At 34.6% G+C, this 27,312-nt stretch overlaps 1 protein-coding gene across 5 annotated transcripts in view; it reads right to left on the bottom strand.

The window, feature by feature from the left end:
- Window positions 1-27,312, bottom strand: part of CNOT2 (CCR4-NOT transcription complex subunit 2) — a 116,276-nt gene that overhangs the window by 38,026 nt on the left and 50,938 nt on the right. For 4 of the 5 annotated variants that reach the window (XM_025476603.3, XM_025476607.3, XM_025476602.3 and 1 more), the window contains one exon: window positions 10,316-10,438. In XM_025476603.3, the coding sequence (XP_025332388.3) occupies window positions 10,316-10,438 (123 nt within the window). Of the gene's footprint in view, window positions 1-10,315; window positions 10,439-20,521; window positions 20,580-27,312 lie in introns of all 5 variants that reach the window. The other variant, XM_025476604.3, reaches the window with a different exon arrangement.

Genomic DNA, 27,312 nt, shown 5'->3' with positions numbered 1-27,312 from the left:
CACAAACTCCAGGTAAACTAAGTAGAACTTGTGTTTGTAGATGGGGGAAATGGCAAAAAAGAATTAAATGTTACACAAGTGGTAAAACACTGAAACCAACAAGGTTACCATGTTCCCAGTCCCAAACCATCATTTCAATTAAACTCTTCCTCATTTCTCAGTCTAACAAACTGCAGACAAACAACAAAAATCAGGAAGCAACTAGAAGAAATAGTAATAGGATTCAAGTTATTTCAGTGACCCAACAACAAGCCCATTTATCTTTGGTTTATTATATAGAATGTTAAAAAAAAAATCAGTAAGTTAGAAACTGTATTTTTAAAAATTATTTCCACTGTTGCTAGATACAATTCTGAAATTCATAACCAAAAATAAAAAAAAAGTTTAAAAATTTGTTTCAAAAATATATATATTTGGGGCAGCCCCAGTAGCTTAGCAGTTTAGCGCTGCCATCAGCCCGGGTTGTGATCCTGGAGTCCCGGGATCGAGTCCCACATCAGGCTCCCTGCATGGAACCTGCTTCTCCCTCTGCCTGTGTCTCTGCCTCTCTGTGTGTACCTCTCATGAATAAATAAAATCTTAAAAAATATATATATATATTTGAAAACTTAACCAAATTCAGTTCCTGTCCTCAATCCATAACAACACAAAGGTGTTATTCTATGCTTCCTAATAGTGATCATTTCTCAATTATTCCCTCCAATTAATGTACCTTCAATCACAAAACATATTTTGGAAACATTAAAATCAGTTTAGTCAAGAAAATATTTTCTTGGGCAGCCTGGTGGCTCAGCGGTTTAGTGCCGCCTTCAGCCCAGGGCGTGATCCTGGAGACCCAGGATCGATTCCCACGTCAGGCTCCCTGTATGGAGCCTGCTTCTCTCTCTGCCTGTGTGTGTCTCTGTCTCTCTCTCCTCTCTGTGTATTCTCATGAATAAATAAATAAAATATTTTAAAATATATATATTTTCTTAATAACAAAGGACTTCAAAATGCAAGAAAGTTTGGTTAAATACAAATTCCCTGACCACAAAAGCAATTAAAAATTTGAACTAGTTTAAGTATCCTCTAAAAATCACAAGTTATAACTTTGACTATATCATATCTACCAACGGGAGGTGGGGGTAGAAAGCCACCCACAAAGGAAAACAAGTTCTAAACCTAGGACAGAATCTGAAAAACACTTTAAAATTAAACAGTATGGTTTATTTTTTTTAAAGATTTTATTTATTTATTCATTAAAGACACAGAGAGACAGAGACAGAGAAACAGAGAGAGGCAGAGACACAGGCAGAAGGAGAAGCAGGCTCCATGCAGGGAGCCCAACGTGGGACTTGATCCCGGGTCTCCAGGATCACACCCTGGGCTGAAGGTGGCGCTATACCACTGAGCCACTCGGGCTGCCCAACAGTATAGTTTAAAAAATTAAACCATGGAGTCACAATGAAACCTTAACAGACACAAAGAAAGACTACAAGACAATACTTTAAAAAAATCAAAAGAAGAAAGGAGAAAGAAGGGAGGGAACAGTCAGAAAAACAAAACAGTAAGTCATAGGACCTTGTAACTTATGCTTTAAAATGAGCAGTTTTTAAAAAGTTTAATACATGCTGGAATAGCCAAGTAATTAATTCCTTTCGGGCATTTAACATTCGAACTCAAAATGTATCAATGACCATCTTTATATTATACTGTCTAAATCTTAGGTTAGAGACAAATAGGAAGGCATATTACTGATTCAAGAAATGTTCACATTTTTAAATTTATTTAAATTTTATTTTTTTTTATTTTTAAAAAGATTTTATTTATTTATTCATGAGAGACCCAGAGAGAGAAGTAGAGACACAGGCAGAGGGAGAAGCAGGCTCCATGCAGGGAGCCTGACATGGGACTCGATCCTGGGACTCCAGGATCACGCATGCCCTGGGCCGAAGGCAGACGCTCAACCGCTGAGCCACCCAGGTGTCCCTAAAAGCCTTTTAATATTCATTTCTAAACTGTTTTTGAAAGTCTACATTAATTATAGTTCTCCAGCAATTATTTCAATGCTCCCTCAGACAGTGACTATTCTTCCATTTAAAAAGCACCACCTTACTATTACTAGTATGAGAGAAATAAAGTATCATTTTCTAACTATGAATTTTTATTGTCATTATTGAGATTAAACATTTTGTGATTCTTTTTGTACATATCACGATTTATCTTCTAAGTGTATCATTTTAACTCCCCTTTAGAAGTAGGCTTTTATCTTTAAAATACGGAGTTTGAATATTATGTGAATGTCAATGAATTTCAGAGGTCTTAGAACATTTCCTTCAAATGATTTGACATTTAATTCCAGTTTCTTTAGATACAGTCTGATTTACATTTAACTCTATCAGGTTATCACTGCCATAAGAATTTCCACATTTATACACATCCATATTTTCTATTTTTAAAGCTGATTTTTTTAGTTTTTCAGGTAAATAATCATATCATTTGCAAATAATTTTTTTTTTTCAGTATCAACTCCTTTCCCTCCCTTTAACAGACTCCCTGATAGCCTACTATCTTCTGTGATTATATACAGGTTCAAGAACATAGCAGTAAACTAGATTGGCAAAGTCCTTGCCCTTGTTAAGCCTAAATTCTGGTGGAGTAGAGAGAATAATAAACAATTGATGAATATATAACTTTTAGGTAAAGAGGTGCTATGATTGTGAAAATGCAAGAAAGAATTTAAAAGGATACAGTAGTATAGTATATACAAGGCTACTTAGGAAAAGAGAGAAGCCTTCTGGGGGAAGGTATTTTAGCATATACCTGGATAGAGAGAGAGAGAGAGAGAGAGAGAGAGAGAGAGAGGTATGAAGATCTGAAATACAAAACAAACAAACCGTGTCAAGGTCTTCAGGTAGAAAGGAATGTGAATGCAAGGAGCTGGAGACTCCGCCAAGTATGACTCCAAAATGTAGGTAATACTAATCACAACAATGACAACAATAATGGTAATAGAAGGTATCCTTATTTATAACATATTTTCATGAAATACTGGTTATTAATTGGCCTGAAAGAAATCGTAGCAGCCACAATTGTTGTAGGATAACAAAAGTACAGAAACTAGGCAAGAGTTCAGAATGGTTGTTGTCTCTCAAAATAAGGAAGTGGTCTACTCTTAACCAGTTTTAAGAGTTTTTTTAAAAGTAAGGAATAGGAAAAAACAAAAAAAGTAAGGAATAGGTGTCATACTTCATGTTTTTACAGCATATATTAAAACAAGGGGAAAAGATTTCCCACAAGTTTGTGCTTTTAAAATAATTATGCTTAAGAATCATGGAGTAGTGCACAGATATGACTAGAAAAATGTTAGCAATTAAAATACAAATATATTTAAAGACAGCAAAAACTCTAAGCTGAGTAAATTATATAATCCTCAAAGAGCTGTCTATTAATACCTTATATGAATGCTTTTAATTGTCTATAATGTCCCCCCAAAAGAATAATGATAAAAATGAAATCAAATCCACATCTGCCTGATTTAAGCTTATGAAAACACTGAAATAACATCTGTAGAATTTATTAAGCTAGTTTTATACTTCAAAATAGCAAATTCAGCATTTTTTAGGAAAATACATACATATATAGGAATCTCTTGAAATAAAATGCCTTGGAAAATAAGTAGTCCTAAAGAACTACTTAACAATTTAATTAGTACAGTCACATGAAAAACAGCTTCCCAAATACTTCTACAACCATGCATGTGATAGAGTTACATTTTATACTTTATGGATAGGGTAAATCAGGATGTTTTTTAATAAATGGCTTATGATTGACTCAATCACTGGCCAGTTTTTTTTTTTGAAAATTTTTTTTTAATTTTTTTATTTATTTATGATAGTCAGAGAGAGAGAGAGAGAGGCAGAGACACAGGCAAAGGGAGAAGCAAGCTCCATGTACCGGGAGCCCAATGTGGATTTCAATCCCGGGTCTCCAGGATCATGCCCTGGGCCAAAGGCAGGCGCCAAACCGCTGCGCCACCCAGGGATCCCTTACTGGCCAGTTTTTATCATAAATTATAATTTGAAATTATTTTGTTTCCAGAGAAAAAATTTACAAAATTATACCAGCCATTTGTTATGTTTAAAAGCTTTCTTGTCAATAGTTTTTATAATAAAATTGTTATTTGCAGATGATATACATTAACTATTAAAAAAAAACCCAAGACAATCAAATGGAATAATATTACTATTGTTCATATTAGTAGTAAAATTTACTTAATATTTACTTTCTGGTCTTCTAAAAGTTTTGCATACAGTTATTTATTCAATCCTTATACCTACCCATGAGTCATGTACTATTTTTATTTTATAGATGAAAAAGCTGAAACACACAGGGACTTAGTAACTTGCCCAAGGACAACTAGCTAGTAAGTCATGTGAGTGAGATATAAAATCAAATAGCAGAACCTACAGAACCTATGTTCCTGTTCCCAATTCAACAAAAACTAGTAAGTGTTTTCTTAGGTAGTTGGTTATAAAACAAACACAAACTATTCATTACATCAACAAAAAACAATCAGATAAATGTAACAAAAGTGGCAGCCATAAAACTCTACTTATTAAAAAAAGCATAAATAACAAAAGACAGACTTCTGATAATCAGCATAAATGTGCAATAGTCAAAAATATTTTTATAAAGAAGGATGTGAAAGACCTTACCTAAGATGTGAAAATTGTCTATAAAGCTACAGCAATGCAACTATGTTGTAGTTCTGCCATAGAATCAGTGTGAGAAACAGAACAAGAGTTTAGAAACAGGCCCAAGAATACATCAGACATTATATATATATATTAAGAAAAGATTTCAAATAGCCTTAAATGGGGCAGTCTGGGTGGCTCAGCGGTTTAGCGCCACCTTCAGCCCAGGGCGTGATCCTGGAGACCCGGGATCGAGTCCCACGTCGGGCTCCTTGCATGGAGCCTGCTTCTCCCTCTGCCTGCCTGCCTGTCTGTCTCTCATGAATAAATAAATAAAATCTTAAAAAAAAAAAATAGCCTTAAATGAATGGTGCAACTCAAGGGTGAACAAATTCCTCCCTATGTGAGAAATCTAGCACACTACTTGTATTTGTAGGGCACATGAACTAAGAATATTTACTTTAAAAAAAAAGTTTACTTTTTAAATGGTTATATAAATACTTACATAATTATCCTTTATTTAGCCTCTTGGCCCATAAAGCCTAAAATATTTATTACCTGGTCCTTTTTGGAAAAGTTTTCTAACCTGTGATCTAAAATATAACTGTTGTTGGGACAACTGGATATTAGACAACCTCACTAAGAGGGTAGGAGGAGTACAGGGGTAGAGATCCAGGCACTAATATTCACACCTTAGACCAAAATACATTTGGGGGGGGGGGGGGGAGTTTGAGTGAGGCGTGAAGAGAGAGAATCTTAAGCATGCTCCACACTCAACGCACGGCCCCAGGCAGGGCTCAATCTCACCACCCTGAGATCATGACCTAGGCCAAAATCAAGAGTCAGATGCTTAACTAACTGACTCAGCCACCCAAGTGCCTCAACCAAAATACATTTCTAAGGGACCTAAGTTATATCTGAAGAATGAAGCACAAAACGCTAAAAGAAAGTAGTTGGAAAAAGTCTAAAGTATGGTCTCAAAAACGGAAACCACAAAAATAAAAAGACTGATGAGTCAAATTCAATAAGAATGATAAATATTTTTATATTAAAAAAATCACTCATTAAACTGCAAGCAAAAACACTCGAAAAATATTTGTAACAAAGCACAAGAGACTATTTTTTGTTGTTATTGTTGTTGTAGAGTCCCTAGTGTATTATGAAAGGATTCTTCCAGTATTTACACAAGAGACTATTAATTTATGGGAAACGCTGACAAATAAACAAGATTTACCATCTCAATAGAAAAATAGAAAATGGCACCATGTGATCTCAGGACTCTGCATCAGGCTTCCTGCATGGAGCCTGCTTCTTCCTCTGCCTGTGTCTCTACCTCTCTCTCTCTCTGTGTCTCTCATGAATAAATAAGTGAAATGAAAGAAAAGAAAGAAGAAAAGAAAAGAAAGAAGAAAAGAAAAGAAAAGAAAAGAAAAGAAAAGAAAGAAAAGAAAAGAAAAAAGAAAAAAGAAAAAAAAAGAAAAGAGAGAGAAAGAGAGAAAGAGAGAAAAGAGAAGAGAGAAAAAAAGAAAGAAAGAAAGAAAGAAAGAAAGAAAGAAAGAAAGAAAGAAAGAAAGAAAGAAAGAAAGAAGAAAAGGAGTCAATCCCATTTACAATTGCACCCAAAAGCATAAGATACCTAGGAATAAACCTCACCAAAGAGGTAAAGGATCTATACCCTAAAAACTATAGAACAGTTCTGAAAGAAATTGAGGAAGACACAAAGAGATGGAAAAATATTCCATGCTCATGGATTGGCAGAATTAATATTGTGAAAATGTCAATGTTACCCAGGGCAATATACACGTTTAATGCAATCCCTTTCAAAATACCATGGACTTTCTTCAGAGAGTTAGAACAAATTATTTTAAGATTTGTGTGGAATCAGAAAAGACCCCGAATAGCCAGGGGAATTTTAAAAAAGAATACCATATCTGGAGGCATCACAATGCCAGATTTCAGGTTGTACTACAAAGCTGTGGTCATCAAGACAGTGTGGTACTGGCACAAAAACAGACACATAGATCAATGGAAGAGAATAGAGAACCCAGAAGTGGACCCTGAACTTTATGGTCAACTAATATTCGATAAAGGAGGAAAGACTATCCATTGGAAGAAAGTCTCTTCAGTAAATGGTGCTGGGAAAATTGGACAGCCACATGCAGAAGAATGAAACTAGACCACTCTCTTTCACCATACACAAAAATAAACTCAAAATGGATGAAAGATCTAAATGTGAGACAAGATTCCATCAAAATCCTAGAGGAGAACACAGAACACCCTTTTTGAACTTGGCCACAGTAACTTCTCGCAAAATACATCCACGAAGGCAAAAGAAACAAAAGCAAAAATGAACTATTGGGACTTCATCAAGATAAGAAGCTTTTGCACAGCAAAGGATACAGTCAACAAAACTAAAAGACAACCTACAGAATGGGAGAAGATATTTGCAAATGACATATCAGATAAAGGGCTAGTTTCCAAGATCTATAAAGAACTTCTTAAACTCAACACCAAAGAAACAAACAATCCAATCATGAAATGGGCAAAAGACATGAACAGAAATCTCACAGAGGAAGACATAGACATGGCCAACATGCACAACATGCAATTCACTTGCCATCAGGGAAATACAAATCAAAACCACAATGAGATACCACCTCACACCAGTGAGAATGGGGCAAATTAACAAGGCAGAAAACAACAAATGTTGGAGAGGATGCGGAGAAAAGGGAACCCTCTTACACTGTTGGTGGGAATGGGAACTGGTGCAGCCACTCTGGAAAACTGTGTGGAGGTTCCTCAAAGAGTTAAAAATAGACCTGCCCTATGACCCAGCAATTGCACTGTTGGGGATTTACCCCAAAGATACAGATGCAATGAAACGCCGGGACACCTGCACCCCGATGTTTACAGCAGCAATGGCCACAATAGCCAAACTGTGGAAGGAGCCTCGGTGTCCATCGAAAGATGAGTGGATAAAGAAGATGTGGTTTATGTATACAATGGAATATTACTCAGCTATTAGAAATGAGAAATACCCACCATTTGCTTCAACGTGGATGGAACTGGAGGGTATTATGCTGAGTGAAGTAAGTCAGTCGGAGAAGGACAAACATTATATGTTCTCATTCATGTGGGGAATATAAATAATAGTGAAAGGGAATAGAAGGGAAGGGAGAAGAAATGTGTGGGAAATACAGAAAGGGAGACAGAACGAAAAGACTGCTAACTCTGGGAAACGAACTAGGGGTGGTAGAAGGGGAGGAGGGCGGGGGGTGGGAGTGATTGGGTGACAGGCACTGGGGGTTATTCTGTATGTTGGTAAATTGAACACCAATAAAAAAAATATCAAAAAAAAATAAATAAACATTAAAATTATTAAAAAGAAAGAAAAAGAAAAAGAAAAAGAGAAAGAAAGAAAGAAAAGAAAGATAGAAAGAAAGAAAGAAAGAAAGAAAGAAAGAAAGAAAGAAAGAAAGAAAAGAAAAGAAAAGAAAAGAAAGAAAGAAAGAGAGGCACAAAAATAGGTAATCCACAAAAGAAGAAAAACAAATGACCAGCAACTGTATGGAAAAGATATGTAACTACATGACTGCATGTGTGTAAATTTAACAATGTCTTAAAGTATTTTTAAGGGGGGGTGGGGTACAAGGAAAAAGAATCTCAAGCAGGTTCCAGGTCCAGCACAGAGCCCCAAGCAGGGCTAGATCTCATGACCCCCAGATCATGATCTGAGCCAGAATCAAGAGTCGGGCACTTAACTCACTGACCACCCAGGAACCCCTGTTTTAGTGTATTTTAAAACAGTAAGTTTCTTTTGTATACTGCAAAGACTTAAAGGTAACAACTGATGAAAGTAAAAACGGGTATATTTTTACTTTCTAGTAAAAAATATGTCGGGCAGCCCGGATGGCTCAGCAGTTTAGCGCCTGCCTTTGGCCCTAGGAGTGATCTTGGAGACCCAAGATCAAGTCCCGCGTCGGGCTCCCTGCATGGAGCCTGCTTCTCCCTCTGCCTGTGTCTCTGCCCCTCTCTCTCTCTCTCTATCATAAATAAATAAAAATAAACCTTAAAAAAGGGGGGGGGGGGTTGTAAAGCAAATCACTGTTATTTTTGTGACAAAGCTAAACAGGAATGGTAACCAACATATGTAAGTGTATTTAATCATTTTGACTAAGAACCTCTGATATACAGTATTTCTACTCTCTAGAAGACAGACATCTTTGTCATTCTCTATACATACTTTATTCCAGATTTCAGTGTGAAGGCTTATCTTCCTAATCAGAATGAGTGCTTTTCATCAATAAGTAATATTCCATTACTATTTTTTCCACAAAACTTAACTTGCACTATAGAATCACAGTAACATACACATAGATAAGTTTTATAGTTTTTGCAAAAACTATATCCCAAATTCTTTAACTACAAGATCAATACACAAACATAGAAACTTAAGTAAAAACAAATTCAATTATAATCTATATCCAAGAGCATATAGATGGGCAATAAGGTAACAGAAATTAATTAGAGGACATTAGTCACCACATATTTGGAAAACTCCTAAGAACACAACTGATACATTGTTGCCAAAATAACAATTTTTCAATTAAAGGGGAGTAATACCACAATGGGGGGGGATCACCAGATTAAACCAATTTGTGAAATTCTAAGACATAGGAAGTGATTTACTAATGATCAACTTTAAAGAAAAATGAGAGCATTTGTTACATATCTTACAATTTTATAAATGCTTTAAATATCAGTAAGAATCTCATCAGGTTAATAACTAGAATAGATTGTTATAAAGAGGGAAATTTGGAGCAGCATAAAGGGTTGAAAGGAAAAAAATAATGGGTGGGTACAAAGTACAAAAATGCAACTGGTTTGACTACTACAATATATAGTGTATAATTTAAAGAGGCATATTAGAATTTGGAAATAACCATTAATTTATTTTAAAATATTTTATCAATTTACTAATTATGACTTAGCTATGTTAAATCCTTTCAATCCAAATGGGATTACTGAACTAGTCGCCTTCCAAAGCACTTAATTAATCCACATCTCTATATCACCTTCCATGTTTTGACCATAGTTCTTCAAAAATTTTTCTGTAGTAGCAACCCTATAGTTGAACAGAGGAGATGCTCTTACTAACTAAAGTTTAGGATTACAGCCTAAAGATTACACAACAAAGGTAAAATTGCACTGAATCTTCCTATTTTATCTTTAAATCTTGCAAATCTGCTTTCTACTCTATAGGCATATTTTAATATAAAAATACCAAGTTACTAAAAAAAATAATAAAAAAATAAAAAATAAATAAATAAAAATACCAAGTTACTTCACAAGTTAAAAAAAAAACAACTGATGATCGAGAAGTGATACGATGTTTACCTCTTGTCTTTGAGTTGTTCTTACAACAGTATTAACCACATCCCAACTTCAGAGTTATAGGACATTTTATCTCCCACTAATATGTAAGGGCATCATTTCTGTATCCCTAGGACCTAGCACTGCGCCTAAAACACAGTCCCTCAAACAAAGATGGTACTCTGCATTTCACATACTGCTTTTCAGGAGCCAGAAAGAAACAGACATACACTGCTGAGTAAACACAATATAACTGATTAACTTACATCTTTTTCTGACCGATGTGGAAACATAGAAGACTGGCTGTAGTACATGTTTTCGTCATGGTAGTCACTGTCGACCCCCTCTACAAACTTCTTTCTTGAAGCACCAAACATGCTGTTTGTCACCTAAACAAAAAGATTGCTTTTATCAAGAGTTATATTTTGGAAGATCCCAAGTTTTAACAAACTCCTATGTGGAAAACAGAAGATAAAAGAAGCAATGCTAAGATAAAGAAACAGATCAACTAAGGGAGGGATAATGGGGCATGTGAAAAAGTCATAAATCTAACTATAAGAATATAGTATTATATTTTTGTTTCCAGGCTCTAAAAAGCAAGAGGAGAAACTTAATAAAGCCTATTTAATATAATAATTCCACTTACTTTAAAAGAAATATCATTTATTCTTGAAATCTGCAACCTCAAATATAATTTTCCCATACAAAGATCTTTAAAAAATTAACTTCAGGTTTAATTATCCAAAATCTTAACACATATCTTCAGTATTAATATTTTGTCATCACTATGTCTAGTTTGTAAATGATCTGTTTTCCAGAGCATATCATCTTCACTCACAATCTAAGTTTATTGAGATGTATAGCACTTGAGTCAGCGAATAATGGCAAACCACAAACTTTATCTCTAGCCACAAGTACCCACTTCACATAACAGTGACGTTTCATTTACCATCCTGGTTTAACTTTACAGTTTCTGTTACATAACCTGCTTATTACTCTTTTGTTTTTTAAGTCTTTACCACATCCAATATTAGTAATTTTGAACTAACACCAATACAAATAATTACTAAATCTATGCTAATTATCTTTTTTTAAAAGGCAGTGTTAGAAAATGGTCACATTTCTTTATTTTTTTAGGTAATTTCTCCACCCAATGTGAGGCTTGAACTCATGACCCCAAAATCAAGAGTCGCATGCTCTACTGAGCCAGGCAGGCACCCTGTGCTAATTTTTTCTCCTTAGGATGACCTCTTTATAAGGTTTCCAAAACTATCAACTGACTAGGTTATTTCTGGTCAATGTGTCTTCCAACAATGGTACTTTGTAGTCTGAAGTAAACTGAAATGTCACGATGGAAGACATTTGTAAAGACTTGACTACATAGTGACTACATCTTTTCACAAAAATTGTGGGGAAAAACTCACATCATATTTGACATCTGTCTTGTACACTCATAGTGAATAAGGGTATTTTCTTCAATTATAAATAAGAAATGAACAACTTCTTTTACTTCACATTTCAAAATCAAACGTGTAGTTACTACTATTTATGGGTAGACTGTGTGAACCGATAAAGTTGCAGTCTTTAATGACCATATTTGACATACAAGTTTGTTGAAAGCACCAAACTATTTAATAATTGCTTTATATCTTATGATCCCCTGTTAAGTTTTTAAGAAACTCAAATATTTAGCCATGCTTCCTTTTGAGGTCTGAGAAAAAGGTATTTAGTTAAATATGAGCAACAGTCTGATGACAATTTAGTGACTGTTTTGGGGTTATTAATTTCCTTAGGTGTGAAATACAGAAAGTTATTTTTAAAGGGTTTATTATTTTGTTAGAATATACTTAAACTTCTTTAGTAGTAGACTCCCTGGTAAATCTCATAGAAGCTCTTCTGTAATTCTGAATGTAATTTCAGGGAGTAGAATCCCACATGCCTATCCATCAACCCCCTAAGTAGTCTTTAACAGGAAAAAGAAGTGTTTTTTAAGGAGTTTTATTACAGAAAAGTAACAGTGGAAAAAGCACTTTAGTCTGCAATTAAGAATCTTTACAGATGAGATTTTAAAAGTTTATTTTGCGAAAGTTAAGGATATATTTAATTCTCTTTAAAGGATCATTACTATTAAGTTCTAATTCTTAGAAAGGATAAACATGTGGAAATGGCATGATACCTAGAAAATTCAGTAAAATATCAGGAGACTACCAGGGTTACCTCTCATCAAATTATACACATATAAATCAACTCAAAGGATACAAAGTAAACTCTCCTTAACAATTTTTGTATGACATTTATCATCAAAACCATTATAGACTCCTAGAATTCCAAAATTGAAATTAACTGTATAGAATAAAAAACTTCATGTTAATATTGTGTAAAAGGTTTTACTGTTTGAAAGTAAACCATATGAAATCCCTCAAAGGAGAGCAGAAATGTTCCCCGTTCATTAGTATAATTTTCCCACACTCACTGTGTGTGTGTAAGAGAGAGAGAGAAGGGAGGCAAGAGAAAGAGAAAATACCAAAAAGCAGAATTTCATTTTTGTTTTGTGTATTTCAACACAGAAATTACATAATCAGTTCAAATATGAATTATTCTTACAGGACTTCAGCAAAAAAAGAAAGGTAAGAGTGTTAATACTTTGCTTGCTCTCCAAACGCAACACCAGTCCAGGAATAAGTACCAAAATGAAATAAAGAATTATCTGATCCTGGGCAGAGAGAGAGAGAGAAAAGGAAAGAACAGAACTACACAGTAAGTTTTTCATAAAAGCTAGTTTACTTAATTTTTAAGAGTCTGTGCTTTATTCCACACAGAATGAGGCACTGGGGTAGTAAAAGTATTTTAGAATAGCCATGAAAGATGAAACTAGGAATTTAACAACCAAGCAAAGAAGTAAGGGAACCAACTACACAAAGACCTATAGGAAGATTATTCAACAGACACAGAGAACAGCAAGATCCTCAGTGGTGTGACTCAAGCAGTAGGAACTTAGAAGTCAGTTACTGGTGGTCCCAAATCTTGCTGTGCCTTGCAGGCCCTGAGGGACTTTGAATTTTATTCCATGTGAGACAGAAGTCTAAAGGGCTTGGGGATAGTCTGAGTAACAATTTGGCACATGTATTTTTTAACAACTGCAGTTATTCTGTAAGGAATGGACAGAAAAGAAGAAGGGAAGCAGGCGGTGAGAAATAATAGTAAATTAGACCACCGAGGTAGTGGTAGAAATGGAGACACATAGTTAGAAAAAGGATATATTCTGAGAGAGACCAGACACTAATGGATGGATGGATGGATGATACTAAAGGCTAAGGTATTTACATTATTTCCTGGAAGAGAGTAAGTAGTAACCAAAGGAATCTAGAAATCAATTTTTATCCATTTCAAAGAGGATATGACAAGAATATATTGAAATTACTGGTAATTTTAGCCATATATATTAAAGTCAATTTGGTAAATGGAAATTTAAAAAATAAAATCATACTACATTTTACATCATATAAACCATTTGTGAGAATCTTTAGTATATACCAATTTGCCAGCATTTTTTCAAGCAAACATATCAAGGGCTTACATCTACTTTGTTAACCGACTACCTTCTCTCTGGACTTTCATATCAGATGCTATAACAAAGGAGAAGCAAAAAGAGAGATTTTACCAAGAAAGAATTTGATATGACATACGTATGTACCAAAAGCAGTTTCTTAAGCCTTTTTTGAACACAGATCTAAAAGATTTAATAAAGACATTTTATCTTTCCTTTGATTCCACAAACTCTAATCAGAAAGATAAATATATAGGTTAGCTCACACTAATCTTACCATCCTAAGCACCCCCGCCCCGAACCTCCTCCCACCACTCACCCTCCTTGCAAAAGAGTAGGTCTCAAAATGAAGTAGTACAGAGAGGGGAATAAAGTGACAGGCAGAGTGGAAGCACCAAGCTGGCCGGATTTTCCCAGTATACTTCTTCATAATTTAATTTAGCTATGAATTCCTAAGGTATGACACCCTCAACATTTAAATACAGTATTTCAAACATAAATTAAAAAATACAGTATTACAAACTCAAATACAGTAAATCAGAATCACAAAAAAAAAAAAAAGTATTTGTAAAACCGCATACTTAAGATAATCTAAACCAGTAACTTCAAAGACTAGTAAAGTGGCCAAATGTGGAATGGATGACAATTAAAGAACAGAAGAAATAAAAAGCAAGGCCTGGAGCTTTTTAAAAAGTTCAGGGAAACAAAACTAGGACATCTTATAAATGAAAAACTTGAAAATATACATCTGAAAAAACCACATAGGAAAGGGTGAAAAACAGACTCAGATCATACCCAAGGCAGGATGAGATTTAATCTTACACATATTTCCTTCAGCAAGGCCTCTGGAGAGGAACTTACTCTGAAATCATTTATTGTCTATAATGCTGGCAAATGTTGGCCCGGGCATGGAATCCTATTCCCAGGGACAGAAACACATCCATGGCAGAGTGGTCCTTTTCCTGACAGCAAACAAATGTAGGCTGATTTCAAAATCTATCTCCAGGATTAACTCAAGGTTCTAGCAGCAAATTTTAAGGTACCCTAGACATCTCTACCTAAGAAGTACAATAAACTAAATCAGTATTTAAAACTGATTTCCCAAGTTATTTTCTCTTGTTTTGTTCTGTACATCCAAAGTTCTCTTCTTTCTTCAAAGTGGCTTTCACATCTTTTTTTGCCATTCTTCCTATCATCATCTTAGTTTAAGCTCTAGATTAGTTTGGTTTAGCCTCCTGACTAGTCTGCTTTCACATTTCAACGAACATGCTGAAGGGATACTATATGAACTATGCCAAAGACTGTGGTACAGTGAGGCACCTGGCTGGTTCAGTCAGTTAAGTGTCTGCCTTCAGCTCAGGTCGTGGTCCCAGGGTGGAATCCCTCTAACCCCTCGACCTGCACTAGCTTATGCTCTTTCTCTCAAATAAAATCTTAAAAAAAAAAAACAGCTGTGGTAATGAATACAGAAGTAACAGCTCCGAGTCTTTTTTAAAAATTATTTTAAAGATTTTACTTATTTATTCATGAGAGACTCAGAAAGATGCAGAGACATAGACAAAGGGAGAAGCAGGCTCCCTCTGGGGAGCCCAATGTGGGATTTGATCCCAAGACCCCAGGATCACACCCTGAGTGGAAGGCAGTCGCTCAACCACTGGAGTCCTCAGCTCCAAGTACTGAACAAGTTAATAGTCTAGCTGGGAAACATACCTGTGAATAAACAATTACAATATGAAAATCTACACAGGTACTGAGAGCACAAATAAGGGAATATTTGTGTCTGAGGGAAACCGACTATACGATTTTATTATCAAAGAACTTATGTTTGACAAAGACTTAAGAAATTTTAAAAGCTGAAGTGTGGGGGGTGGGAGGTTGAAGCAAACTTTTCCCATAAGAGACAGCATGTACAAGTGCTCAGAAGTGAGAGAAAGCCCAAGAAACAAGACTTTCAATATAGCTAACACAAAAGATGTTTGGAAGGATGGTGATAGGTGGTAAGGAAAAGTAGGCTTGGTCTTCAATGCCAGGTTAAGAGGGCAAGAGTATAGGCAGGAAAACCAGGTACAAAAATCGAGGTGATGAACTAAGCCAGATTTCCCTTGACTAACAGTTTATTACGGCGCTATACTAATAACCACTACACTGACTCACTTTCATGTTCTCATCTCTTGTTAATTTCTCCTACCCAGAGGATACAGACCAAGAATCCTGAGATCCTGACCTTAACATAATTTTGTAGCAGTAATTCTCTCAAGACCCCAAACAAAACTTATGCCTCAGCTTAATTTGTTATTCACAGTTGTTCCTATTCATGTTAATCTCTGACAAAATGCCATCTTTAACTTTTATGATCTTCAACAATTAAAACTCAAGCTGACTAGACTAACTTTAAATATTCACTGAAATTATCCTTATCTTTCCTAGCATAAGCATCTCCAATATTCTCCAAACAGATCTTTATTAGCCCATTCTTATCCCCCTCAAATCTACTCTCCCACATTAACCAAACTGAATTTTTAAAATGAAAATTTAGGGACACCTGTGTGGCTCAGTGGTTGAGCGTCTGCTTTTGACTCAAGGTGTGATCCCAGGGTCCAGGATCGAATCCCACATCAGGCTCCCTGCAGGGAGCCTGCTTCTCCCTCTGCCTAAGCCTCGGCCTCTGTGTCTCTCATGAATGAATCAATGAATAAATGAATGAAATGAAAATTTAATTGTTGTAGCTCTATTGATCAAAATGCCTCAACAGATTCCTAAAACAATAATAAGGCTTATAAGGTCCTCTGTAAACTCTCTGACCTTAACTCTCTCCACAGGTACCCTTCCACAACTAAATTTGCCACACTACACAAGATTTTTTCCACCTCAGGGCCTTTGTATACGCTTATACCTCTATTTAGAATGTTCTTTCTTCCATTTGAAACTTTCACACTAAGTTAGGGCTCCTGATCTACAGTCATTGAAAATACTTTACCATAACTACAATCATACAATAATAAAAAAGAACTTTTATTGATCACTTACTATGTGCCAGGCAATATACTCTAAATGCTTTAAAATGTACTGCCTTATGCAATCCTCAAGTATTTACTTGTGTAGTCCTCATTTTTAGATGAGAAATGGAGAAGCTGGATAACATGCCCAAGGTCATACATCTGATGTGCCCAAGGTTCCATATCTGATAAGTGACAGAAATGGGATATGAATCCAGGCAATCTGCTGGAGTTCCCCTTTTTAACCACTATAATACAATGACTCTCACACATATAACTAATACTTTAAAGTGTGTATTCCCCCAAATTATAAGCTTCATGATGGGAATAGGAGTTAGGGGCAAAAAGAGCAGGGTGCTCATTTTGCAGTGAACATAGTAGCAGAGGATGTTAGAATCAAATATCTGTGCATGTCAAAAAGATCTCTTTAGCTGAAAAATGAGAATAAACTGACTAGAAGAGGTATGTAAAATAAAAGCCACTCACTACCAAACTACCCATTTTAGAGAAAGTTCCATTAATTTTAGAATAAAATTATGCTTACAAGAACATGATTACACCAATTAAAAAGTAATTAAAAAGTAAAAGTGTCCATATTCCAAATGAACTAATATTTTAAGCACTTTCTAAATACAGTGAAAAATAATACAATCCTTCAGGGAATCAGGATTATAAAATCTCTAAATTTCATTATAAACTACTGAAATAGACACTGCAGCACTGAATGTGTAGCATACATCTATTAAATCACTTCAAATAAGAACAAATCCCTAATGGCAACTTCCTGTGGGTTCTCTAATGTAGTCAGAAATTTTACTGTTAACATGCTGATATATGTGTCTCATTATAAAATCAACTATTTCACATTAAAGTATGAAGACTTTTCAATAGCCATTAATTTTTTTTTCATTTCTAGCAACAGAATTTGCTTGAACTTTGTAATATAAAGGAAAAATTTGCCAAATATAAGTCATTCAATGCCTTGGAGGAGAGAGGAAGAGACTGTTCCTTTCTTACAGTTTCCCTAAGGGAGTTTTTATTAATCCACTCTGCTGAATACAGAATTTGACTTCTTCCTTTTGTTTCCCTCCCAATTTCCCATTCACTATCAGTAAACACTTCACAAACATATACACACAAAATTATCTGTTGTCTACAAGGTAAGCAGAAACTGGTAAAAAAAAAAAATCAGTCAATTACCATTAATATTTACCAGCTTTATCAAGATGTAGTGAATCAATATTTGAAACCAATCATGAAAAGCCATAATATCTGAAGATAATCTGGTATTTCTTCACAAACATATACACACAAAATTATCTGTTGTCTACAACATAAGCAGAAACTGGTAAAAAAAAAAAACCAGTCAATTACCATTAATATTTACCAACTTTATCAAGATGTAGTGAATCAACATTTGAAACCAATCATGAAAAGCCATAATATCTGAAGATAATCTGGTATTTTTATTATCTATTACAGAGAAGAGTGACAGACCAAACCTCACTGAGATACTGCCCAAATTTTGTGAAACTAGAACATTCCTAAATCAAATATTATACATGACAACCTAGAAAATAGTGAGAACCCAGGGAATTCTTGTTTTAGGAGTATTTTTCAGTAACAGGATTCTGAGCTACCAATTCTGTTTCACAACTATTATAAATAATCCTTATTTTATTTCATTCCTGAAAAACACTAAAAAAAGAAATGGGCTTAAGTCAAGGACAAAAGGATACATACACTGGAAAAAAATTAAAATCTAGCTTCTCAAAAAACAAAGAACTCAACATCTGAGTATCTTTAAAAAAAAAAAAAAGAAAAGATCTTTCTCTACTCATGTAAGAAACATACCACTCATGAAGTCCTACTCGTTCTAGAATAATGAATAATTTATGAATCTGCTTAGGATAGATCTAAGAAAAAGTGAAAGTTTAAGTAAATTTTAAAGGTAGAATTTCTAAACTCATCAACTTGAGCCAACAGCATAGAAATACATAAAAACAATTCACTTGAGTTTCAGCAAATGTAGAATGCTCAATAAATGAACAGTAAAAACCTTAATGAATACTGAAAAGACAGTTTACAGGTAGATGCACAGGAAACATAGGACTCTAGCTATAGAAACATGATTCAGCAAAAAACTAGGGGGCTATGTGAACATATCCACAGTCATCATTTTGGACAGCAGGTAAATATTCTGGCACAGAGTCCTTTCCTGGGGTTACAGGGATATTTTGTAAAAGGTCTTATCCAAACAAAACAAAACAAAACAAAACAAAACAAAAAAACAAAACAAAACCTAGGTGGCATATATCCAAGAAAAAAACAGAGGGCAAGCAAAGAGTGAGAAAAGAACACATTATTCTTCCTAATCCAAAAACCATCTACTAAATTCTGGTGTCTGAAGCTGCTTTACTCAGATCATATTCCCCAAAACCATGTACACCATGTCTTAAAATACACCCCTAAAATTTACAAATTCTCTAAAGTGTGTTATTGAAAATCTATAAATGCCCCTATCAGTTTGACAAGTGAAAGGACATACAACAGTAGAAAACCTTTACATTTAAGATACAAAACAAATCCTGTAAGCATAAGGGAAACTTCTTAATGAGAAGAACTATCTTAAACCAATCTTAAAAACCTTAAGAGAGAGGATCAGTCTAATAAAGAAGGGAGGAAGGGAAATCCAAAAGAAACTGGATGTATGATCTGCTTTGCCAAGATACTATGCATTTCTACAAGGCTCCTAGTAAATTTAAAACAAAAACAACAAAACAAAACACACAACTCTAGAATTTAAGGGGAGAAAAGGAGGATAAATTGCTGAGGATTCCAGATTTTGAGGACCTAAAGTGCCAGTCAGCATCTCAGTCCCTTTAAGCATGACATACTTTCTCTGAAGAAAGTTTAGCAATCATAGGCCATATTAAGTCTACTTTTCCTGGATATAATTTTGAATGTCTTGTTACGTGCAAAACAATGTAGAAATCGCTTAATTAAGAATTATACAGGATCAATCTGGGAGAATGAAAGAAACAATATTTGAAGGCTTTCTGAAAAGCAAGAGCCTAAAAGAATAGTATTAGTAGTAAGCAAAGTAGTGCAGACCTAGGGTTACATTGCTACGAAATTATTTCCAATAAGTATACATTAAGGGAAAAAATATGTGATGTTAGATCATGATTTTCAGTACAATACAAAGAGAAAATGCCTGGAGTGTTAGAATTTCTCACACACACACACACACACACACACACAGGTGACCTTATTCATTCAAGAAATCTTTGAACTTTTGTAGCAGACATTCATTGCTCCTACACTCATTTTTGTTAATCTCAAACCCTACGATGGTAGAAATGTTCCACTTTTCCGGTCTAGACTTCAGAGAAAAAGATATTTGAAGTTTCTATTCCTGCAGATAATAAAAATGCAGCTACTTGCCTAAAATCTCAAGAAAGAAACAGCATGTATAAAAAGCTAGTGGAAGGGAACTAAAACTTGCCTCATTCTGAGACCAACTTACACGTAGCAAAATTTTAAGTCTATGAATTTCTACCTCCCCACTTTTTTCTTAACTTCCTTTCTGAAAACAAATTTTCTGGTCCTGCCATACACTGTGGAATATACGAAGTTTCTAAAAAAAAAAAAAAAAAATCTAATAACCTTTCTTTGTATTATCACATTAATGGTTTATTCAGTTTAAGTTTTTCTCTGTTTCACATCTAACTAACAAAAAAGTAATTTCTTAAGACACTAGACTCTTTTATTTAACAATTTCTGGTAATTTTATGAGAAAAATAATTTACAAAAGCATTTTATTTTTAAACTAATAAAATGATTCACTGATAAATGGCCCAACACCCACCCTCAAAATACTGATGACAGTACCATTTTTCCCCCAGACTTTCCCACCACATACTTACCTGTGCAACTTCTTTCAACATTTGCTACTCTGGGGATTGGAAAGCTCAGAGCTGGAGGCTGAAGTGAAGAAGGAAAGGTTGGAGGGTGAGCCATGACACCAGCCCCACACTAGGAGCTCCCCTGAGATACTACAGCAGGGTTGACACCATAGCTCTGAAGTTCAAACTCCAGCAAACGATAAGAAAGGAGTCCAACCAGAACATGATAAACGATGGGATTCTTCTGCTCTTTGAAAAATAAGGAAATCATGCTATAAAGATCTGAATGTCCAGTTTCAACATTATGACTCCCTGTTCACATCTTCATTATTCCCAACCCCAGAATCATCTCTCAGACTGACTGAAAGTATGAATCAAAAAAAGGACAGCGGGCAAAAGCTTTCTATAAACTTGAACACTTTTTTTCAGAAAATGAAAGGACAGGGCTTACCTGGCAATCATGAAATCATCTAAGATAGTATGTTAAAATACTTTGCCTATCCACTCCTTGTATACCTTGTCTTGTTCTCCTAAGCATTCAACATTAAATCTTAGACTCTCATGTATATTAACACCATCAACCAGCAGAATGACAGAGACTACATGGATGTATTTAAATTCCTAAAAATGGACCAATGAACTTTTTGAAAACCAGGGATAACTTCTGGTGTAAGTATATTCCTTGGGAGGAAATGATTTAGAACATTCCATCCTAAAACAAAATACACATTCTTTTCAAGTGCACATGGAACATTCTCCAGAATAGATCACACCTATTAGGCCACAAAACAAGTCTAATTAAAAAAAAGGAATTTTAAAAAAAGTGTTCCACTCTGATAAAAACAAATAAGGACCCTTCAATTAAAATAACTTGAAACAAACTAAATGATAAAGAGAAAAATGAAAAGATTTTTAAAGAAATCAATCTAAATATAGAACTTAAATGTGATTTATTTACTTTTATAAAAATGTGAATTTTTGTTTTATAATACTAAGTGAATTATTGATTCAGAGAAAGCTAGATTCCATTATGAATACTAAGGCTAATAAAAATAGATGTTTAAATTATTCAAAGATAACATCTATTCAATAACATATTACTGAAAGTGGCAAATATTTTGAAATTGTATTCTAAATATAGAAGAGTATCAGAAAAATTGTTACATGAAGTAGTTAAAAATGAAAAGTATTCCATCACCAAGGGAACACAGGATCTTTAAAATACTTCTAAACACCTCGCCATATAAATTAATGCAATAAACATTCAGTAGGCATCTACTATGTGCTAGATATCACATTTCAACTCTTACTTTATCCATTTGGTGCTCAGAAATAAAGGAACATTACAAATCAAAGGGAATAGAGGTGAAAACACATTTACAACAGCTTCCAAAGTATTATTTAAGTTACCTTTACTTCTAAATCTCCTACCATTTCCACTTCTCTTATCGTGTTCTTGCCACAGTACCCCCCACCCCCCACTCCAATCTCCAAGGCCTTTACATTTCTATTCTCCAGGAAGGCTTTTCCCCTACATATAGATCTATATGGTTTCTTACCCCACTCAATTTCAGGTACTGAGTCGTCTTCGTGAGGACTTCCTTATCTATTGAAAATTACACTACTTTTTCCCCCAACCCCTTAGGCACTCTCTATCTCCTTTCTTATTTTAATATTTTTTTCTCCACATTATCAACATGTAATTTATATTGTATTTTATTACTTTAATGCCTCCCTATGCTCTAAAATGTCCGAAATTTTTGTCCCGTGAGAACAGAAGTTTTTGTCTTTTTGTTCACTTGTCTTCTTAGGATCTGGAATACTGCCCTACAGAGTAGGCTCATAGCATGAATGTGCCCTCATCTTACTCCATGCATGCCATTACATGAGTGTTATTTGACACCAACTGATCAATGCATTGCTTACAGCACAGGGCAAAAATTTTATGACACACAATTATTTTTAAAGCTAATGGAATTATGTTGAAAATTAATGTTCTTTACATTTCTGAAACATATATGAATAAAACTGTTGTATGCCTTTTCCCACTGAAATTGACAACCACTTCCAAAATACCTAATAGACTGCCAGAAACCTTCAGTGGTTTGAGTGCCATACTATGAGAAGCACCAGAAAAGAACTGGGAGATTAAAAAAATTTCCATTTCCTTAATTTGTTTCTCAAGTTAGATTTCCTTTTTTAAAAAGTTGTTTTTAGAGTATTTCAGATTTATGGTTCAATATTATGAGACATGACTCCTTTGTATCAGAAAATCCCACTAGAAGAATTATACTACTTAGAGCCACTGGGTTGCACTGTAATCCATGGGAATATGCACTCTTTGGAGTTAGCCAAACAGTGCACTGCCTGAACAGTCTCATAAAGTGGGCCTGCTACAAATTAAGCACTAATAATTAAATACTCTTCAAAGTACTATGTGTGTGTATATATGTGTGTATGCATGTTACACAGGCACATATATATGTATGTATCCATATAAAAAGGCACATATATATATATGTATCCATATAAAAACTCAATCATAGCAAAACCTGTATAAGATGATTACTTTTACCTCAAATTGAGCACAGAAGGGTGGAATCTACAGACTCTAGACAGATCAAGGATGTTTCCCTATCACAGCTATCATGGAGAACATCCACACCTTGTGACTCCAGTAAGATCAAAGGTTTGTTCTCCAGAAAAAACCGAAGTATATAGGCTCTAAATCTTGGTACTTAGCCAAAGTGCAGGTGAAGGGTGCAGCATGGACCTGAAACCTGAAGGATGAAGACTTACATTTGTAACTGTAAAATCAATCCTCCTCTTTCTTCCCTTAACTTGCTTACAGAATGCTATGAATGAAAATGTAAGAACCACCTCTGTCATGCCTTTGAAACTATGTATCTTCTATGGAAAATTGAAACTGCTCAAGAGAAATGAATGTCACCCACAATCAAATGAGGTACCTCCCCAACAAAAAGACTAATTTAACTACATAGTAATAAGCTCTTTCTACAAACACTGTCCCCATGTTTTACAAATTTGTTATTTGTAAATAATTTTAGACTTACAGATTACTTGCAAAAATAGTATCAAGTTCCCATATGCCCCACTTCCCCCTAGTGGCAACATCTTAAAAGACCATAGTACAAGTACCAAAACTATAAACAACTTCATACAGATTTCACCAGTTTTTCCACTAATATATTTTTTCTATTCCAGGATCCACATTACATTTAGTTTTATGTTTCTTCAATCTTCTCCAACCTTGGACTTAACCAGTTTTTCCTTGCCTTTCACAAACAACACTGATGTCATTAGGAATACTAGTAAAATTATTACCTCAGTGGAGAAAAATGGCTACTGTTTTTACGGGTCTATTAGATTCTAGGAGATCTTGAGGAAGGGAATTCAAGGGAAATCATGCAACTGTTTAGGTTAAAGAGAATCATGAGTTATGATGACTACATGTATGAACTGTAAAATATTTACTGACCTATACTCTTTTATGTGTCTTTCCAAAATGACCTTAAGTGCTGAGAACAGGTCTAACGATATATTTGTGTATTACACACAACATAGTGTCTTACACAATAGAAAATATTCAAGCCTTAACTGAATATTGACACAGAAGCCTTTTCTCTTTATCAGAAATGGTTTCTCATCTATCTTCTCAACCAAAACATAATTTTTAAAAAATGAAATCTTATGATTTGTACTTCTAACCAAGATGTAGTAGTAAGAACAACCTGCCCTCCTGCCTAACCTGAAACTTTAAAAAAGGACAAAATACATTAAGAAATGGTTTTCAGACATAGGGCATAAGGCAGTTCAAGACAATAACCCCTAAAGAGAAGAAAAGAATTGATGTAAGCCCTACAACTGCCCTTGCTAATACACTAGAGGAGTTGCTGGGCTGCACTGCAGGGGGAGGGAGTCCTGGTGGAACTTAAAAATCTCCATGAATTGAGGAAGTATAGCTCAGAGTCTAGGTAGGCCAAGGGAGCTACAGTAAAAAGTCTAGAGCACCAGACAGAAGACAGCTGCAAAGAAAAAGAGTTATAGATATCTGAACAAGGTTCCTCTTGAGTCTTCAGCTAAGTACTGACCAACATATGCACAAAGCAAACTGCCAGAGGCTGGAAAGAGACAATGGAAACTCCAGGACTTACATGGGGCTGTTTCCACAAGTCAGCGTACTAAAATAAAATTCACATGGCACTGTGTAGAGTACTCAGAAGAGTACAGTCTCAGTAGTTTGGAAAAATTAGCCCTAGGCTAAAGGCTACTAGTGTTCCATGGAAAACAAAAATAAAAGAAAAAAAAGGGCTCAAGCAGCTTCTAAGTAACTAAATTTTGTCCCCAAGGAAGCTCAAGAATATTAACCAAAAAAACAAATATACAGGCCTGAAAAGGTAAAATTTCCCAGGACTGGCATCCAAACAAATGCGAATCAAATTCCCTTGGGAAAAATGTCCTTCCACCTAGTCTTCAACAAATTCCCAGAGTTCTAAGAAACATGAAACAATAACTTAACACACACACACCACAAGGAAACAAAGTACCATAAGGAGAACCAGCAAAAACAAAAGACATTAAAATGATCTGTACTAACTTCCAATTGCTCGATTTACCACACATTAAATTCAGGAATGTATAATCAAATAGAAGAGGATATGACAAAACACAGATCTAAAGAAAGGAATGAATAATGATAATATGTGAATAATAATGGGTAAATATGTGGGTAAAGAAGATAACAGACACAAGATTAACAAAGAGGATCTAGTGAAGAGAAACACAGGCAATACACCCATCAATTGGTCAATATGCATTTTGTTCAAGTTCGTAAACAAGTAAGTGATATCGTTCTAACCACACTCTAGCTACAGTGGAATTATGTGAGAAATCAGTAACAGAAAGATAACTAGAAAAATCTCATAGGTTTGAAAAATTAAAACAAATTTAAGATTAACAGACATTAAAATAAATCCTAGAAGTAAAAAAACAATAAAGATTAATGAATAAATATAAAATGAGTATAAAACATAATAAAGTAAAAATAACAGCTAAAAATTCCTAGTAAAACTACAAATTTCCAGCAAGACTGACAAATAAGGAGAAAAGAGTTATGATCACAACCTTAAAAATGAAAAAAGGTGTTATGTTCCAGAGGGGAAAAAAAATTTATTTATCCTGATAAAGTATATCTATCAAAAATACTACATCAGGGCAGCCCCGGTGGCGCAGCGGTTTAGCGCCGCCTGCAGCCCAGGGCGTGATCTGGAGACCCTGGATCGAGTCCCACATCAGGCTCTCTGCATGGAGCCTGCTTCTCCCTCTGCCTGTGTCTCTGCCTCTCTCTCTCTGCATCTCTATGAATAAATAAATAAAACCTTTAAAAAAAAAATACTGCATCAAATATATTTATGGGTGACAACTTAAATTTTAGGACAAGTGACAAGAGAAAGATTTCTATTATTAACACTTCTAGTCAACAATGTATGAGAAGTATTAATTCAGAAAAGAAACTCAAGTTGTAAAAATTATGAAAATATCAAAACTGTAATTTCCAGATATTTATATGAAAATCCCCAAAGAATCTACAGATAAATTATAATAAAGAGTTTAGCAACATTGAGACAATAATCAATTAAAAAAGTTAACAGTATCTCAACACAATAACACCTATAAAGTATAATTTTAAAAATACCATTTATCAAAAAAGCAACAAAACTGTGTACATAAGTCTAATCAAAGATTTGTGGGTTCAGTATTAAAAATACAACAAAACAAAAACAAAAACAAAAAAATACAACAAAACTTTACTGAAAGAAAATACAGAAGACCTGAATAAGAATTCAGGAGAGGAAGAATATCATAAACATATCAATTCTTCCCCAAGTAAAAATGAAGTCAATGAAATCCCGCTTATAAATTCAATGTTTTATAGGAAGACCAAGGTGAAAAGAAAGACAGACATCAAGATTTAGCACAAAGGTACGGTAATTAAAATTCAGTACTGGTGCAGGTGTAGGCAAACACATCAAAGTAACAGAATAGGAATTTAAAAAACAGGTCCATGAATATAAAAATAACGATTTAAAATAGAGTAGTCCTGTTACTTAGTTGAGGAAGGCAGAAAAATATCACTACTACATGATGCAAATTATCTATATGCCAAGGAAAGGGAATTGGACTCCTTACAGTATAAACAAAAATCAATTTCAGATAGATTGAATGTAAATATGAAAGTCAAAAAAATCTTTAAAAAGATAATAGGAGAATATCTTCATTTACTTGATTTCAATAGGGAAATATTTCACAAACCTCCATAAATTCTTTAAAAAAAATAAAACTTTGGCACCAAACATCAGGTCAATATAAACACTGTTGAGAGGACTCAAAACAAGTAAAAACACTCCTAAAAATATTCCTGAAAGACCTTTTGTGAATTTAATTTTCCTAAATTTTAAAAATATGGCTTGGTTCAAAAAACTGTTCTAACTTCATAAAGCTCCCTCTTGTTATCTTCATGTGATGTTTAAAAATACAATGACTTGTTTTCTAAGATTTTCTGGTTTTTGTTTTCTGAGACCTTATTTTATTTATTCATGAGAGATACAGAGAGAAACAGAGACACAGGCAAAGGAAGAAGCAGGTTCCCTGTGGGGAGCCCAATGTGGGACTGAATCCCAGAACCCTGGGATCACAACCCGAGCTGAAGGCAGATGCTCAAACCACTGAGCCACCCAAGCATCCATCCTCTATCATTTTTATTGGAGGTTCTCTTTCCTCATCTATGTTGT

Source organism: Canis lupus, chromosome 10 (assembly GCF_003254725.2).
Source record: "Canis lupus dingo isolate Sandy chromosome 10, ASM325472v2, whole genome shotgun sequence".
NCBI classification, from domain to species: Eukaryota; Metazoa; Chordata; class Mammalia; order Carnivora; family Canidae; genus Canis; species Canis lupus.
This window is presented reverse-complemented; position numbering and strand designations above follow the sequence as displayed.